This window comes from Pyrgilauda ruficollis, unplaced genomic scaffold, assembly GCF_017590135.1.
Source record: "Pyrgilauda ruficollis isolate IOZ18807 unplaced genomic scaffold, ASM1759013v1 scaffold18, whole genome shotgun sequence".
NCBI classification, from domain to species: Eukaryota; Metazoa; Chordata; class Aves; order Passeriformes; family Passeridae; genus Pyrgilauda; species Pyrgilauda ruficollis.
Window position 1 is genome coordinate 10,407,529 of NW_024516984.1, and position 18,668 is coordinate 10,426,196.

Genomic DNA, 18,668 nt, shown 5'->3' on the forward strand with positions numbered 1-18,668 from the left:
CTGGGGTACTGGATGGATGGGTGAATAGGATGTTTGACACATCCATACCTTAATTTCACATCCAATTTTCAATTTATTTATGTATTTCTTACATACAGATTCATATCAAAATAGATTCTCATGAAACACAAGCAACAAAAAGTCACAAACACTATTTTTTGCTAAAAGAATTCTGGTACTTGGACTATTACAATTTCTTCTTTAAAAGTAGTATTATTCATAAGACATCTCCACAGTAAAATGAAAACACTTAAAAACTCTTAAGCAGAAAGAAACATTCCTTAGAAAGACACATAGGTTTAGAAGAGTTACCTAAAAAATACTATCTTACTGACACTTGATGGAATACTTCAGCTTTTAACCAAAGCATTATTTCAGCTATTAATTATTTTAATGTGAGTCTAAGTTTGATACCTGATAACCAACATTTTTTCCCATATCTGTTTCTAGTGGGTTTTCTTGCTTAGAGGACATTGTTTCAGTTTTATTAAACAGCTGCATGTTGGAGCTTCGAGAGCTACAAAAGCAAACAGCCTACAGGTAAATATTTCAATTTTCTTTGACCCCAAAATGCATTCCAAGAAAACTGTTAAGGACTTCAGGACCAAAGATATTCTTAATAAATTCTATAGATTTAGTGCAGAAGCATTATACAGAGTCTATCACTACAAACAAGCTTGTGGAAGTGTGAAACACAGACCTCGTGCTGGTATGATTTTAAAAATATGATTCACAGAATGGGTCAGATTGGAAGAGAATACAGTGGGCCATCTCGTCCGACCTCCCTGCTTGACCAGGGTCATCCTAGAGCACATGGCACAGTGTTGTGTCCAGATAGTTCTTGAATATTTCCAGTAAGGGAAACTCCACAACCTCTCTGGGCAAACTGTTCCCGTGCATGTCACCTCCACAGGAAAGAAGTTCTTCCTCATGTCCAGGTGGAACTTCCTATGCATCTGTTTCTGCCTATTACCACTTGTTCTATTTCTTGGCATCATCAAGAAGAGCCTGGATCCAGCATCTTGAAACCCTCCCTTCAGATACTTGTAAACATTGATGAGGCCCCCTCTCAGTCATCTCATGGCTGCACAGGCCCAGCTCCCTCAGCCATTCCTTGCAGGAGAGATGTTCCGCATCACCTTTGTAGCCCTTCACTGAACGTGCTCCATGAGCTCCATGTCTCTCTTTTCCTGAGGAAGCCAGAACTGGACACAGCACTCCAGATGTGGCCTCACCAGGGCTGAGTAGGGCTAGCAACACCTCCCTCAACCCACTGGTAATTCTCTTCCTAATGCACCCACAGGATACCATTGATTCTCTTGGCCACAAGGACACACTGCTGGCTCATGGACAGGTGTTGTCCACCAGGACGCCCAGGTCCTTCTCTGCAGAGCTGCTTTCCAGCAGGTCAGCCCCTAGCCTGTGCTGGTGCAAAGGGTTATTCTTCCCCAGGTGCAGGACCCTGAATCTGCCTTTGTTGAATTTCAGATGGCTCTTCTCTACCCATCTCTCCAACCTATTAAGGTTGGATGCATGCAGGGCAAATTCATACCTGGGAACTCCTCCAGTGCACTAAATGTAGATATACATGATGATTCTCCTCTATGTCAACACTGTCGTTCTATGACATTCTTAAAATAAGTAGTTAGAGAAAGTGAAGTAAATTTGATGTTATAGCAGAATGCTAGAATGAAAAAATACCAACATAGTTCACATAATACTTCTTAGGACTACATGGGATTAATAAAATAATTACAAATATAGGTACTTTCTTTCATCAGGGCCTAAGAAGAAGGCATAAAGTACAAAATATCCAAAGTATAGAAATGCTTTGAATACCTCAAATTGAGATATATGCCCCCTAGTATTTGTTCTTTGCATAGACTACTGATTCAAAATAAGTGTATTAATAATTGTCTTGTGCTAGTTTATAATAGAGGTTGTACATTAGGGAATTTCTGTGCCAAATAAAATTCAGAGGGTGATTGTCACTTACAGACAGAAATTTAGATTATATTTAGGTTAATGCCCTTCTCACCTATTCTTCCAGAAATATGTCACTTAAATAACCAAAATCCTATCTATTCCTTCCAAAAATGACCCAGCAGAAGGGTTATGATTTTTAGATAAAATCTCCTTTAATCCCAAATAAACAACTACAGGCAAGAGCTATATAATTACTGTGCATGTGGCTGCCCTTCAAATTCTGGTACACAGCTAAGGACTTATTTTTATTTTTTAACATAGCAAACTAGAGCTGGATAACTGCGCTCAAATTCTGATGCTCTCTAGAGGTGGACAACAACAGAAACTGAAACTCCACTTGAGAAGAAATCCTGAAAACCTGCTATTTCAAGAAAATACAAATGCTTCTGCTGACTTTTTAGTAGTGAAGAAAAATTCCTTGGGGGCTCCAGGGCAGTAAAGGGCACTCTCCAAGGAGGAGGGGGGAAATTGCATGTCTAAGCACTGCAGCTCCAGCCATTCTCTTTGCTTTGCCCTGTGTCAGCTAAATTTTTTTGAATCTGAATAAACACTGTCAAAAATTTGGTTTCTGTGAAAGATTATTCCTGAAAACATACATTTTAATTGGAAAATTCCTGATCTCCATTGCTAAAGACTCAGTAGACTTCTTTTAGCTGAATATGGTGAGAAGTAGTGGAAAATTTGGTAAAGAATCCTTAAATCACTCAGCAAAAAGAACAGTAAAGTCGTTTTCACAACCAGCCAAAACAGGTGCATATTTTTAAGGGTACAACAACAAAGTTCTCTGAAGAACAGAGGTAGTGTCATGTTTGAATTAGAATCTTAATTAATGAGATTTTTGACTTGTTGAATCACTTATTTTCCTTAAAATATTTTAAAGTAGGTTACCCATTCTCTTGAAAAAATCCTACCAAATACTTCCATGTTAGTTAGTTTCTTTAAGAAGTAGTTATTATTTTGGATCAAAAACTCTAACACACATTTTATAAGATTAATCAATATCATGAACTTATTAACAAAAGAAACTTATTATACACATAACATGATGATGTTCCTTTGTCAGCCAAAGCGAATTTTACTCAGAGATGAGAAGAAGGATAAATTTGAGTTATTGGACTTCTTTTTTTTTTTTTCCTCCAAATCACTTGCTTCCTTTCTGTAATTTAAAACTTCACATCTACATCTAACTTACTCTGATAGCACTGTAATACTGAATTATAATTTCACTAGGACAAATACATAACTCCAGGGAAGTTATAGCAACAGAGATCAGACAACAAAAGCCCTGAAAGGCCCCACACGCTTTTAGGTTACACTGAATGTTTTCTTGCACCTTTCCCTAGCAACCTCAACATCAGTAAGAGTATTTCAAGCTTCATAATCATCTGTCCTGACTTGCCTATAATAATGAGTTTACTTCATTCTTTGTTCCCAAACATACTGATCCAAATTCTGACCTCATGTACCTTGACTTACTGACTCCACAAGTTCTGCACTCCCTTATACTGCTGTAAAATCCAAAGCTTTTTCAGCACCTAAATATAAAGCCAGGAATTTCTGACTTATTCCATTTGTTTTACTAATGTCTTTTACAAATATAAAAATACTAAAACTTTGCCAGAAAAATTCCTATTGTATTCACAGGTACAGAGACACAAAGATGTCCATTTTCCAGTACAGACTATATCAATTAATATAATGGTAAAATTATATTAAATAAATATTATTTTAAAAATATACAGGCAAAAGTACTCTTTATCTGGTAAAACTCCTCATCAGCTTTAGCTACACACACTACCTTCCTAATGAAGATTAGATTTTAAAGAAAGTTTGTATGATACTTAGATCACTGAACTGTAGAAGAAAAATGCCTTAGATCTATGGGAGGTGGATCCTCTAACAGAGGATTGTGAATTTGGTGAGCAGTGAGAGTGGCTGCCACCTCTGAAGCAACAACAGAAAAGCTCTGCAGCATGTCACTTTGCTATATTAAGAAATCAGTGCCATAGTTTCTGTTTTCACTCTATACTAAAATACAGGAAGCATCTGCATTGAAGAGAAACCAAGCATGAGGACTATTGAATTATCCTGCAGAACATTACCTAGGAAGACAGACATTTCCAATATTAAACTATAAGACCACACAAATAAATACAGATATTTAGTACCATTTCCAAATAAAAAATAGGAATATATGCTTAATGATACATTCAGCATGCTTTCCAATAGAGATTTATAATTCCCTTAAATCCACTTTAAATAAGTTATGCAAGGCCATCAGGCCTTGTCACTACCAGCAATTCTATTCATGTGAGATATACAGAATTTTTATTATTTGAGTTTCACCCTGATCTAAGATACAGTTAATCTAAACTAAACTTCATTTTCACCAATACCATTCAAACCACAGTCTGTTGCTTGCTTTTGCACTCACCTTAAGGACACTATTTCTCAGTGCTTAAACACCAGAACACAGAAAATTATTTGAAAATTCATAAAACCAGTAGTTAAAAATGGATTTTGTTTGAAATTCATTCTCCTTTAGCAAATTAAACACACTATTTTCCAGTCACCCTTGGAGATTTTTGTGGAAAGTTTCCTCATCACCAATAGTTAATGCACAGCATAATGTTTTCAGTCAGTAATACAAGAATATACACTTGCTGAGTAAAACCTACACATTGACACAGCCTGCAAATTAATCTTTTTTGTGCTGTTTGCCTTTCCAAAATGTCTGAATGCAGGTCTTTGTGCCTTTAAATAAGTACACTCTGCAGTTATTTCTGAGGAGAACCAAAAGTGGAAATATATTTCCCAGAGTAAGGAATCCATAAAGAGACTGAATTATCTAATCCTTTTACAAGATGGGGAATTAGGCCATTCTTATAGCAATCTTTTATCTGCTTCTGGCCTCAAACCATTATCTCACAGGAGAAAAATTACAGTCTTTGTCAGTCTTTTCAGACTTAACACTCTTTCTTCTCCTGTGAACCATTTTTTCCAGGACTTGTGAAAGAGTTTTGTGTGCGAGTGTGCATTTGTGTCTTTAAGAGCTATATTAAACTGCTATCCAGAGCCTCAAATTATGACCGACAAGCTTCCTCAAGCTCATGATCTCCTGGCTTCCTCCCTGTATCTTTTTCGTCCAGAAGAAACTTCTGTGGCTAATATACATCACATCGTTGCACAAAAACCAGAAAGAATCTCAAAACATTGCCACAGAGAATTAACTTGCAAAGCACACATCAAAGACAGCAAAGGAAAAGAAGGGAGAAAAAACTTGGTAAAGCACTTGTCTTTTTAAATTATTGAGGGGGTTAAATGGGTTTTGTACGGGAGAAGAGAAAGACGTGTCTTGACAAGATCTGCAAATGAAGGACAGAATGAAGCAGATGTTGCCCTCCATTAAACCGAGAGAGAGTAGAATAATTTTCAGGACCAGCAAAATAGTATTAATTTCATATTCAAATAGGCTCTTACTTCCTTCATTTTTACAAATCTAGACCAGGACATTCAAAAGGCCTAAAATCTACTTTTCTTAGAATTCCTCCACAGCAGTTTTAAATGTTTGCAAGTGCACCAACCTGCTCAAACCAGTTCTCTCTTTAACAACCAACCTGAAATTAAAAAAAACAACCCAGGTACTGTTGAACAATAGTTCTTACAAAAGATAGTCTAGTGACATGTCACTAATTCGCAGCATCTTATGCTGCATTCTTCCTGCATAACCAAAACCACATATTAATACCCTGTCAGATAAGTCACAGTAGGGCTATCTCCAGATAAACTTGGTGCACTGCCATGTTACCAAAACCAGATTTATCATGATAAGGCGTGTGCGTAAGACGTAACTCACATACATATGTACTTAGTGCTCATGTTTCAAGTCTAAGTCTATTTTCAGTAACATGTAAATACTTATCTTTCTTCAAACAAATGGAACACTTCCATTACTTTTATGCCGACTGACAGCTATTTAAGTTGAAAGAAACATGTCTACCTCACATGTGCATACTCTAAAGAAATAAAACAGCTGTTAAATCTAACATAGAGGGAAATACATCATCTGAAAACACTGGTCTCTTCACAGCTTATTATAATTTTTGACAACAGATGATATTTTTATTATCACAGTACTTTGTGGAACTTGTGATAGGACTGAAATTATTGCTTGGTGAATTTACCAAGTGGGAAAAACATTAAAAAAAAAGAGGGAGGAAAGTAGTCTGCTCTTTCTAGGATCTCTGTCTAAGCATTTCATGTAAATCTCCTGTCTTATATTGTTGCATTCCCAAGGCACTGTTACGATTTTGAAAATAGAGAGACTTTGGCCATTCTTCCAAAACACAATTCATTGGGAGCTTTCCAAAAACTAATTGAGGTTTAGGCTTAAAAATGATACTATCTTGTGCATTTCAGAGGTCAAACTTAGATCCATGAACTCAAAAAATAATTTGAAATCACACATTTTCTATTTTGCACACAGTAAGATGTTCTAAAGAAACATGAGACAGTGAAAGAAAAGGCAAGCCAGTGTGTTACTCTTAATCTTAGCAAGCCAGCCTACCAAATCTTAAAGAAATTATTTATGGTCTTTGATAACCATGAGTGCCAGTAAAAACATTTTCTGAATTATTTTCTTCTTCAGTGCTTTTCTTTTGTTTTGAAAGCACAAGATACCAAAGTGGTACACCATTCCAGGGAAGGAAAGATAAAGTGATTTATTTTTGCTGTACTTAGCACTTACAAAATCAAAAGACAATGAATATACTATTTTGGCTATTTATGCATCAAAACTGGGCAAATTAACCATTGCCCAAATGCAACTCATTGAAAAAGGAAAGTGAATATTTACTTTTTAAATTTTTTTTTGCCACAGTTTTTTCTTTTCCCATAATTATTTTCATTTTTCTACTTTATAAGAAGTTTTAACTAGCCAAAGGAAAAATATGGGGTTTATTTTCAATTTTCCAAAGTGAAAGGAGATTTTTAAAAGTTGTAAAGCAGTACCATATGGAGTTTAATTTACTTGTTTGCCACTATTAAAAGGGAAAATATGCAAATAAAACATTTTGTTTAGGGCAAAATCTGTGAAGCTGGCACAAACAAACATGAGGAAAATTCAGCTCTTTTAAACAAGAGGTCCAATAAAACTAAGGTTACGAAAAAATAGATAAAGCACAAAAGAATGTAAAATAGTGAGATGAGTCATCTGGAATGTTTAGTACTTTCTGCCCTATAATAATAGCCTTACTTAGAAATAGTACACAGTCAGAAAGATAATATTAAATGCATGACAGAAAAGAAAAAAATACGTCTATGTAATCAAAACTTTTGCTTTAGATTTGACATAAACTTCCTCAAAGTCTGTACATGAACTCTAATAACAGAATTTTCCCGCCAACACTCATTCTGTACCAACCACCTCAGTTTGGAAACACTTTTCCCCCTTGGTACTTTGAAGTAATTTGTTCTCAGGTTTCAGGAAAATTAACAAAGCAGAAATTTCTGCCATAAACTGAGTCACTAAGCCGGCCTTACCACTACTGGGCAGACATACAAAGACTATTCTTTATGCAAATACTTGTACCAAACCACACACATACCTGTGCCCTTTCTCCAGTATTGCATCACAGTGTACAGAGTCAATAAGAGATTATATGGAGCACGTGAGAAGTTATTCTTTCTGACACATCTGTGTATTATTGATTAATAATATTAGAGACTATAAAGAAAAACACGGACTTATTTTCTAATTTTATATTCACTGTGATCAGGTTTTGTTCTAATTCCATCACCTCTTAACACTGAAGTTAAAGGGATGATTATAGCTCATGTAAACATACCAGAACCACCTTTAAGTTAGCATCTGCAGATTTCCTTCACAGAGCAGTTTTAACAATTCATGTAGCAGCTAAGGAATATTTGCACATGCAGAACTTTTCCTGCTAGAATTCAATGCAGACATAGCCGTTTATTATGTCACCCAGGCAGCACACACTGCTACATATGGTCAGGATAAGGGGAAAACAGTCCATGGAGTTTCAATGTAATTTAGTCCTGCATGCATTTTCATGCTGTTACTCCCTCTCAGGTGAATGATGCCAGAATGCTCAGTTTAGGAAAGAAATCTTACAGTCTGACTTGAACAGCAGCTGTCTGCTAAAAACAGAGAAGCATCTACTGTGATAGCTTAGTCTAATTTGACAGAACATAAACCTAAACCAAATGCCAAAAAAATGCACCAGTAGCAAAAGTTACATCCTTTCTTCTGCCAGGACCTATGGCATCTATAGAGGATGCTGGATGTTGACCCTTTTTCACCCTACCTGATCAGCCTCTATCCCAATGTTGTATGGTGCAGTATCTGTTCCCTGACACCTTTCCATCCCCAGTTCTAGAGTTATTTTGGGATTACATGCCTGGGCAGGGTAGGAGAACCCATCTCATTTCAAAACACAAGTCAGTCTTACCAATGGTTTCTGTTCAGGGAACACAATGACACTGAGAGCAGACTGGTCATAAATAATAAGGAAGGGATCTTGTGCAGAGTGGAAATAGAGGAAGCTCAGTAGGCTTCATTTCTTTTCTTGAGGAAAATCTTCCAGGAGCCCATCACCATTGTCTGTTTTTTAAATGTAGTCTTTAATCAGTATTTATGATCTTCCTCATAGAAGTAATTGATTTCATTAACTTTTCTCTTTGTTTGAAGTTTCAGGAGTGTTGTCTGGGGCAGTGCATACAGTAAAATTGCTTTTTAACAGCAATTTCTTCCCTCTTGACAGTCATCAGCTTTTCTGCTTTTGATAGTTAAAGCAGATTCACTTGTCAAGCTTCAGACTATTTTCTTCACAGCTCATTATCAAGTTTTCCACCAAATGCTTCTTTATGACCTCAAGTCTCATTAGTATTGCCAGAGCTTTGTGGTACTGATACAAAGCACTTCCATCCAAACTCTAAGATTATAAAACAGTTTAAGCTAGATTAATACCATAGAATTCCCCAGCCAACCAAATAATTCCTGTTCTTTTCTAGAGATATATGATGGCCAATTCAAACAACAGTTCCACAGTTTCCACCATTAATCTGAAATTATGTCAAATTATAGCTGGCTCCTTCATTTCTTTTGTCTCCTCCCCTGTAGGTTCCTGGTTGGTTCCTAGGGCTCCATGTCATGAACATCTACTCAAATTCCATTGACATATTGCAGAGAACTAATATGTGATTCTAAATTTCAGTTAGCACCACATAGTTTATATGATTACATCCCAGGCATGGATGGATGTAGTGGAGACTATAGTGTAGAAAACCAAACTATAAAAAATCCAAATTGTTAAAGAAAAGGTTAATGGTAAATAAACAAGCTAATTTGAAGACTGTTTGAAGGACAAGACATCTTAAAGGTGTAAAAGTCACAGATGATGAGCAGGGTAAGGTTTCACAGGAAAGGCAAACTGGCATGAGAATTTTTCAGTACTTTCTTCAAACCAAGTTTTCCAAAAATATCTATAATGGCAGCATGCACACAGTACCTCATTTATTCTACATTAACAGCTCAAGGACACAAGTTACTACACTTGAACTGTACTTCACATCCTAAGGATGAGAGTAAGGAAAGCTCCGTTTTCTTTTCTAATGTATAGATGTGTTTTGTTTGTTTGTATCTATATTTTTGATCCCTCCAATATGTTAAAAGGCCTCACTACACTGTCCTTTTGCTTTAGCTAATCTTAAAATATTAACTAAAACACTGCATCTCAAACCTACATTTGTATGCGACTGGTGCTCCTTCCCAACATTCTTGTTCAGAAGCCTTCAAGCTTGTGGCACAGTATGTTTTCTATAATCCCATTTCTTTTTTAATCACATGCAACCCCTTTTTTGTAATCTATTGATGTTAAAAAGAATGAATGCAGCCCTTGCGCTATTAAAAACAAAAAGCTTCTTACTTTCAGGAATGCATTGGCAAGACTCCACAAGAACAAGATTTAACTTTTGAGCATGGCAGTGGGCATACAAGGATAATGGGTGGTCCTTAAAAAAAAGAAAAAAGAAAAAAGAAAACCCCCTGTAATTCATTCAATAGTGCATTAATATTATCTTTTACCTTATGGTTGATTAAATTCTTGCAAAACGCTCAATGTGCAAGTCACAATACATATGAGAAATATGGAAGTGGTGTTTGGCTTTTACAAATTGTCATTTAAATATCTATTTAACCCATACAAGTTTTGCTAATGTGTGAAGATGTCTTATAATTCATTGGCCAAACGTGAAATGCATTTGTTTTTCCTGTATGTAAGAAGGGATTCACAAAAACATGTTACAGCATGAGTCTGTCTATTTTATAAGCCACTCAGACCAACTGTGCCCTTAGACAAAGAAAGAATTATTATAACCATTTTACTCAAATAATCAAAATCGAGATCCATTTGAGTAGAAGTGTCCTTCCTAATCTTTCAGGCTAAATAGAAAAAAGCAAACCTTCCAAATACAGGCTGGGGTTTTTTTTGTAGCCTTTTTTCTGTATCTATAAACCTTGTTTTGTTCCACCTTGTGAATGATGTCACCCCTTTATTTAGATGACTTAATATGCTACTTAACTTGCCCTGTAGTCCAAGAGCAGCTATGGGAATAACATTGTTCGGGTAGCTACTTCCCCATTTGAAAAACCTCTTAAAGCTGTTATCCATCTGCATTTCGCTCATCGTGTGTGAAACATCTATACAGAAAACAGTAAGCTCTCTGTTTCTTACTGTTATATGCCAGACTACAAACCAATTTATACTCCAGTAGAATTAACCCTTGCTTTAATTTCTCATCTCCCTCTGGGGACTTTTTTACAAAGGTTTTTTGGGTCTTGGTTGTTTGGGGGGAATTTTTTTAGTTTTTTTAATTCATAAGCTATAAAAACCAATTTGGTATGGTATCTTGAAAGAATTTTCCATTTTTATTTCCTGCATGTCCAGGTGGAGAACTTCACCTTTTTAAAAAATTACAGACCTGATCTGTGATAACTATCTACCTGTTTATTATTTGAAGATGATTGGTGAAATTATTATGATTGAGGGTTAAATATCAGTTTCTAAAAAAAGCTACAAGTTTGGGACTTTTATTCTAGTTCAAATAATGTCAATTCTGAGTCTCATTTCTTATGATTCGCAAGACATTCAAACAAGTTTGTACTTTTGTCTAAGAGACTCCAGGCAAGAGAGAATATTTTCCCAAAGGCAGTGTCTCAACATCATTGCAGGTTTCCTCGACAATATAAACTGGATTTAGTTTGTCTTGTAAAAAAATTGGTTTTTATCTCTAACTATAGTCACTTCCATTTGGCATTCCTTTTTTGTGGTACAAAGGGTAGGAGCTATACTGCACTAAATGAAGTCTGATCACAAGTATGGATTTCAGCATGGAGGGAAGCCATTGGTTTAATCCATTCTTCTCACAAGTCATTGTTGTCCTTGCAGGAAGCTCCAGAAACCACAGAAATATAAGACATATAGCTGCACCCTACTGCAGGTAGTTTTATGAGGCATACAAAATGAAACCAGCACTCTTCTCAGGCTAATGTAACGCACACATAGCCATAGATCTGTTCACTCTAATTTTCAAATAATGACAGAGAGCTAATGGCAAGAAAATGTAATCCTAGAAGCAAGAGCATCCAAAACTTACACACTATTTTAATGAAAAAATAGGGTGGAACTTCAATAAGAATATTTGTCCTTTCCAGGTGAGATACAAAATATTAAGCCAAATTACTTAAAGCTAGAACTGAAAAACTCCTTCAATTGTTTAAAAAAAACATCTCTCAGAAAAGCTCCAATATATCCAAGAAAGCGGGAAAATCTGAAGGAGGTGTCACAGAACGTAAATTGAGTAGAGCGTAATGAAAGCAAAGCATTTTTTTAAAAATACATCAAGATTGAAAGAAATCAATTATGCAAATGTATGAGTAAAATTTAACTTTTTGTATGAGCCAAGACACATGTTTCCTAATATATGGAACTCTGCCAATTAAATTTCAAGTAAAAAGTCGCGTTTCTCCTAATGACAGCCAAAATACCTTCAGCAAACCTAATCTGGTAATCTGACTTGACAAGGCCTATTATCTATACAACACCATTGCCATTAATAGCTCAAATAATTTCCAATCGCTTTGTACATGTGAAAAATTAGTAACATTAAGAGGAAAGGTACCTGTTTAATTGTAACCAAAAGCCTGCGTAACAGCTTTTATTAACTTCTTTTTAAACTGCATTCAAACATGTCTACAATCAAATAATTCAGTATTTATATATACACTGTATAGCACACGAGACAACTAAGAAAATGGAACATGAAAATATAAAAACAGAATTTCTAAAACAAATTAATACTCTAATAGGTTTGTATTATGACCTTATATTAAATATTAGCCTTTGTCACAACAACGGAAACAAAGGCCAACACCGAGAAACTGATTCAGTGAGATGATCCAAATAGTCAAACTCTAATTTTATAGCACGGTATTTTCAATGGCTATATCATTGACTAACTGACAGTCTAATTGCTCTTGGAATCAAACAGGAAAGAAAACTGTCTTCATGTCTTCAAAGCCACTTGTTTCATGCAACTGTCTGTAATCCCTACTTCATCTGCTGCAAGAAGGCTCCAGGCTAAACCCGAAGGTACTAAAGAGAGCTAATTGCACTAATAACTTTCTTGAAGAGAGAAAAGGTGTCCTCACTAGGAAGGAAGGAATGCTCCAAAAGAATTGATAGACTTTATCACCTTGAAGAAAAAAATGCTAGTTTCCTCACTACTGAACACAACAGAAATACCTGTTTGTCTCTTTTTACTTCCCTTGCTCCTAAAGAGATGGGAATGTTTTAAATGTGTATTTTTAAAATTCCTCCAAAGTTTAAAGAAAATGCTAAACTGCAACAAGAGTAAAAAGAATCACCACAGTCATGAAGGTATCACCCAGTTATTTCCTTAAACACGGTAGGGAAATCATTGAAGGTGCACAGGCAAAATAAAGCATTGTTTTGCATTCTCTGGTAAGTGAAGTGACAAAAGGGATTTTGTGAGATCATTCTCTCACAGCTCATATTTTAAAGGGCAGAATCATTTATTACATGCAGTCAAAGAACAATACCAATAGCCAAGGTTGCTAGGTTTGGCTCAAGATCTGAGCCCTTTGTTCCCTGGTGTGCAGGATTGAGAGAATATATAGTATTTAGGCACCTGCTGTTAGCAGCTACTTAAGGGAATTCAAAATTTAATTAACCTTCATAGTAATCCATAAAAGATGTTATGTAAGTTCAGAACTTCAGAATTTTGAGAACTTAAGGTTTCTATATTCCTTGCATCTTTACTTCTTAATCCATGGACTACAGATGCCAGGTGAAAAAATGTGCCACGCTTTCATGTAGATAGTTGTTTGGAAACGTTTTACAACATAAGCAATTTGTGTGTATGAATTGGGAAGAATTCCATTACTTGCATGTTTGCTCTTTTCTTAAAGCATAAGACCACACTGCTGACAAGCAAAATTCTCTAGAATTACAAGGCCATCCAGTCACCCAGTCACTGCTGCTCTGACAGTACTGAGGTGAAGTTCCCCGAGGCTCCACCACCCTGCTAGAGATGCTATTGCACGAATGATTCAGTTCTGCCTGTAGTTGTGCTTCCAGAGCATCAGAAAATGTCTTGAAGCATGTCTTGTATGTCTATATAAGAGCTTGAGAAAAGTAGTAATTTATGAGCAAAATGGGGGAAAAAGTAGAAAAAAGTAGGGTGGCATATGGCCAAACTTTTGACTTAATTTCACCACAGGTTGCTTTTTATTTACAAGCGGCTAATCCGCTCTCAAACTACACAATAGAGCAGCCACTGGCAAGGGCAGGCAGATAAAATTGGCATGCCTCTATATTGTTCTTGTTAATCTGAACCATTAACAGAAGGGTGAGAAGGCTAGTTTTGTCATTTAAACAGGCTTAAATCCTTTCTCCAAATGAGCTTTTGTCTACATAGAAGAATTCATCCAGGAAATTTAAGGGGTTTCTGTTAGTGTTGCATTCTCGAGTTGACTAAGCTACAGGAATACTAACCTGTTTATTTGGTCTTCATACTGTAAATGTAAAAATTATTGCCAGCTGTCAAAACCAAAAAGGGTTCAACCTGACTAAATTATTTCTCAGAGGTAAAACAGGATGAGATTATAAGGTGCTAAGAAGCAACTATTTGAAATCCTGAACTGCACCTGTGCAACTAAATCTCCATTTATACAGGTGCTTTTCAAATTGGATTTGAACCCTTAAATTCCCTGATTCATCCCCCGAAAAACCACAGAAGTTCAAGTAACTAATGAAATTCAGAGACGGAAGGGTTCAAAATAGTTTCAAGCTGTGAAGCAAGGCCTAAGACTTAACTACGTTCTTTGATTCACTGTCGATGCAACATATCAAGCATAAACATAAGCTGCACAATTCAAATGCCAGAGGTCATAGGGTAGCCAGTAGCTAAGTAATTATTTTTTTTTTAGCACAGAAGAGGTCATCACCTGGTCCATAAGCACAAAACACAGCAAAATACCTGGAGGAAAAAAGTGTATTGCTTAGCATGATCTGGTTTTGTTTCGATTTTACCTGGCACATCTTGCACATATATTCAATGTGACCTTTGCTTGAGGCTCAGCCGTATGAGCACTTCGAGTTTGATTGAATTTGCTCCCAGAAGACACCACACTTGTTACTCCTTCCATTCTGAGATCATCAAGATCCTCTGCAACAAGACAGAACAATGGGATGAACACATGATTAAATTTTGCAGCAATAAAGAAGCCTTACCTGGAGAATCACTAAAAAATGGAACTGCTCAAAAATGGGGAAGAAGACAATTACTTGCATACTAATAGGAAAACACATTTGAGAGCATTTTTATTTTTATATACTATCCCATCTTATAAGGGGTTCCTTAAAAAATATTCAGTGTCATTTCTACATCAAACCATGCTGCATATTGTAAAAATCCTTATTTATCTGGTTCATTTCAAAAAACTTGTCATCAAGAGATGCTGTTCAATAGCTCTATTTGACACTGGACATATTGAAGACAAAAATAATTTTTTTAATGTATGCTATTCCTCTGTGTTTTTTTCATAATCTATTCACTTAGCAGTGAAAAAATATTGCTAAAATAAGCATTCTGCTAAACCCACAAAATATGAAATGGACATATATATCACATTGAAAGGGACCATAATGTGCATACTTAAATCTACCATATTCCTGTAATATGGGCAACTCACAATAAAAACTGAATTTTCAACGACTGTAAAATCATTCACATTTTGAAAGGAGACAGAAGAGGGTCTCAGAGATTTTTTTTTTCCCAAGATGACACTGGAATAGAGTAGCTCAGCTGGACTGTAAATGAATTCTCTTGGTTTACACTCAGGCCATTCTTTCAAGATTAATCTCTATATTTTTTGCTAACACAAAACACACAGTATTTTTTGCTAACAGAAGTTCTCCATGCCTCATGTATCTATAAAGCCCAATTTTCAGTCGTTTATAACTTGATTAGACTCTAGCTGAAATGTTAACAAGCAAAGCACTGGCTAGCTTCTATTAAATGACCATATACTGACCAAGTACTCATTCCATGTACTGACTGATGCATGTGATTTATGGTACACAGTATGTCATCATCTGATTAAAATGTCTTTCAGATATTCTATACACATGTATTTTCATATATTTATGTTTACAAAAGAAACCTAATCTTAAAGGATCTGAATTAAGCAGGAAGTACAAAAATATTTTAAATCCCAATATCAGATGAAGAAAAGTCACAGAGAACTTTAAAATCAAAGGAGGCTAATTAATTGAATTCATTAGAATTTAAAACATTCAAGTAGTCATTATAGACACACAGTGAAGAACCAAGTTGCTTTTCATACACAAAAGAACGAGATACAACCCCCCAAATCTCTACCCAAAATGTGTAGTTGGTCTGGTTGTCCTCTACAGTTCACAGACCCTACTCTTACCACTGTGCTTTAAACTCAGGGCAATGTGGTCAGATTATTGGGATAAAGTCCTGTTAACAACACTCTTTTGGGGAGACATGGATTTTAAAAAGCAACAGCCAATAACAGCTAGGCTAAACCCACATGAAAAATTTGTGGCTGAAGCCCTTGAACTACATTTTCTTCTCTGTAATGTTTTATTTTACTGCTTAAGAAAACTCTCCTCTCCACCACCACCCCTCCCAGCCAATTTGTTGCCTTGATATAAACTGACAAGTGTAGTGAAGTTTCTGGCATCATTTTACACCATTTCAACACCTTTTCCTTTAAATTTCATGTATGGTTAATAGACAAAGTAATTCAAAGGACCTGGAAGGTTATATGATAGAGAGCTATGAAATCAACCACCTATGAGTCATTTCAGAAAAGGTATTACATATTTGGAACACATTATGTATTAAAATAAATACAGTTTAATTGTGCTTTAAAGAGGTGTGAAAAGTTCCATACTTTTTAACAGATGTAAACCACTGGATGAATTACAGCTTAAAAGAAATTGAAGCATATGCCTCAGGTTTTTCTCCTACTAAGCAGATGTGATTTCTTTAAATAAGGTTTTCAACTGTTCTTTGCTTGATTAACTTTTGGTTCTCCGCTGCCAAGTGTTTCAACAAAGCAGTGATATAGGCTGGCCTCCATGATACCTTTTATATTTGAATATCAAACCCATACCTTTTTTGTCCTTTTTAGTCAACTACCAGCCTTTTTCTCTCAAAAGAAAATTAAGTGAAACTTTGTGCAAAAAATGTGGATTCAAGAGCTGCATGTAGTAGAAGCCAACGGACAAGCAGGCAGAATAGTATGCAGCATTGATTTATTGTGAGATGCTGTTAGATTAACAGCAGTAATGTGCATACAAAACGCAGATTTAAAATACCAAAAATCTACCTCATATACAACTGTTATTTTTCTCAAGGATTTTTAGTTGATCTGATTCAATACTGGATGGTATTTGTCCATGGCAAACTACAAAAGCTGTTAAAAATACAAGTAAACAGGGAAGTGTAACGCCATCTACCAAATCCAAAGAATAACTGCAGTATTTGATTTAATTTCATTACCGCACCTCTGCATTGCTACAGAATAATTTCAGTTTCTTCTGGATACCTCAGATTTACAGTACAGTTACTGAACATTTTCTCACTAAAGCAACTGGGCTCTGAGAAGCTGGCTGCTTTGTAATACCCATAACTTTGGATGGGAATTTTTGAGATGGTAAGCAAGTTTATATGTCATCTTCCAGATCAATCCCACCATTACTGAAGGCTTTTAATTTAAAAAAACCCAAAAAACAATAAAATAACAAAACCTAGAAGCAGTAAAACAATGAATCATACAGAAATTTTAGCGCTAAACTCTGAGTGTATGTGTGCATATTGTTCAATAATTCATGTATACTTTGCAGAAAAATATTTGATCACAAATAAGAAAGTTATTAAAATAAATACAATCAGTGAATGCAATAGCGCTTTTTAAGAGTTAAAAAAAAAGGGCTGCAAAGGTTCAGATGCTGCTATCGGAAAGAACCAGTCTCAGCAAAACAGGATTTCATTAGAGAGTCAATACAGTTACAGGGTCTGGACACCGAATCCTTTCTCTTTCTTTGTGTTCTTTGCTAGACCAACTAGTGATGATACAGCTGAGTGGCTCTGTGATTTTATTGAGCAGCAATGAGGTAATTCATAGAGAAAAGAGAGAAAGAAAAGCCAAGCTGGTGACTGCTTCTGTCACAAAAGACAAGAATACAGTGAAATTTCTCAAATCCTTAGAAAATTGTTATCTATCTTTACATAATGATAGGCTGAACGTTCACATAAATGAAACAATATCATTTATGCTAATAAAAGTTTTTTATTTTAATGTATGATTATTCACTGCATTTCTGTGATGTAATGTTCACTGTCTGCTATTCTCTAGACAGGGTATGTGAAGACCCAGCTTCGGTCCTATGGCAATTTCCATTAAATATGTTCTGTGTGTTAAAAAAACTGCATGTGACCCAAGCAAAAAGAACCTGACATTTTCCTCAAATCAGCAATTTACCAAAAGGAATTCACACGGTTGCAATCTTTATGCTGTGCTACAATAATACAGAAAAATACTTGGAAGTGAGATAAAGATCAGAAGTGTAATATAGCATAGCAGAGAACCAGATGTTTTCTAGATTAATAATAATGCTGTGCTAAGGTTAATTCGTTGTGGTTTTTTTATATAGAAAATTTTCACCAAAAAGAGAAGGGGAAAGAAGTTACCTTCTTCAACTAAACAAGGATATAGCCCAATAACAAGGTCTTGTTTTTAAACAGGACATTGCAATTATTTACTTACTTTCTTTTTTGGAGGAAGGGATGGGGAGAGAGAAAGAGGCTCTCACTAGTGCCAAGTATTCCAGAAACTGTGCAAGATTGCTTCTTGCCTTGGGATAACAGATTGTGGCATCATCTTATAAACATGAGACTTGCACACCATTCACTTTAAGACAGAGCTCTTCTTATGCAAAATTTTTATAAAATACAGTGAAAGCTTAGTTGCACAGAAGGCTCACGTAATCTGATATGTTGTATTGTTTTCTATGATCCAGTCACTTTTATCTCCTTCCTCC

The 18,668-nt window shown here is 35.6% G+C and overlaps 1 protein-coding gene across 1 annotated transcript in view; it reads right to left on the bottom strand.

The window, feature by feature from the left end:
* CUNH8orf34 (chromosome unknown C8orf34 homolog) overlaps positions 1-18,668 on the bottom strand; it is a 138,550-nt gene that overhangs the window by 28,089 nt on the left and 91,793 nt on the right. The window contains exon 8 of the mRNA XM_041464395.1: positions 14,622-14,757. Within this exon, the coding sequence (XP_041320329.1) occupies positions 14,622-14,757 (136 nt within the window). The remainder of the gene's footprint in view (positions 1-14,621; positions 14,758-18,668) is intronic.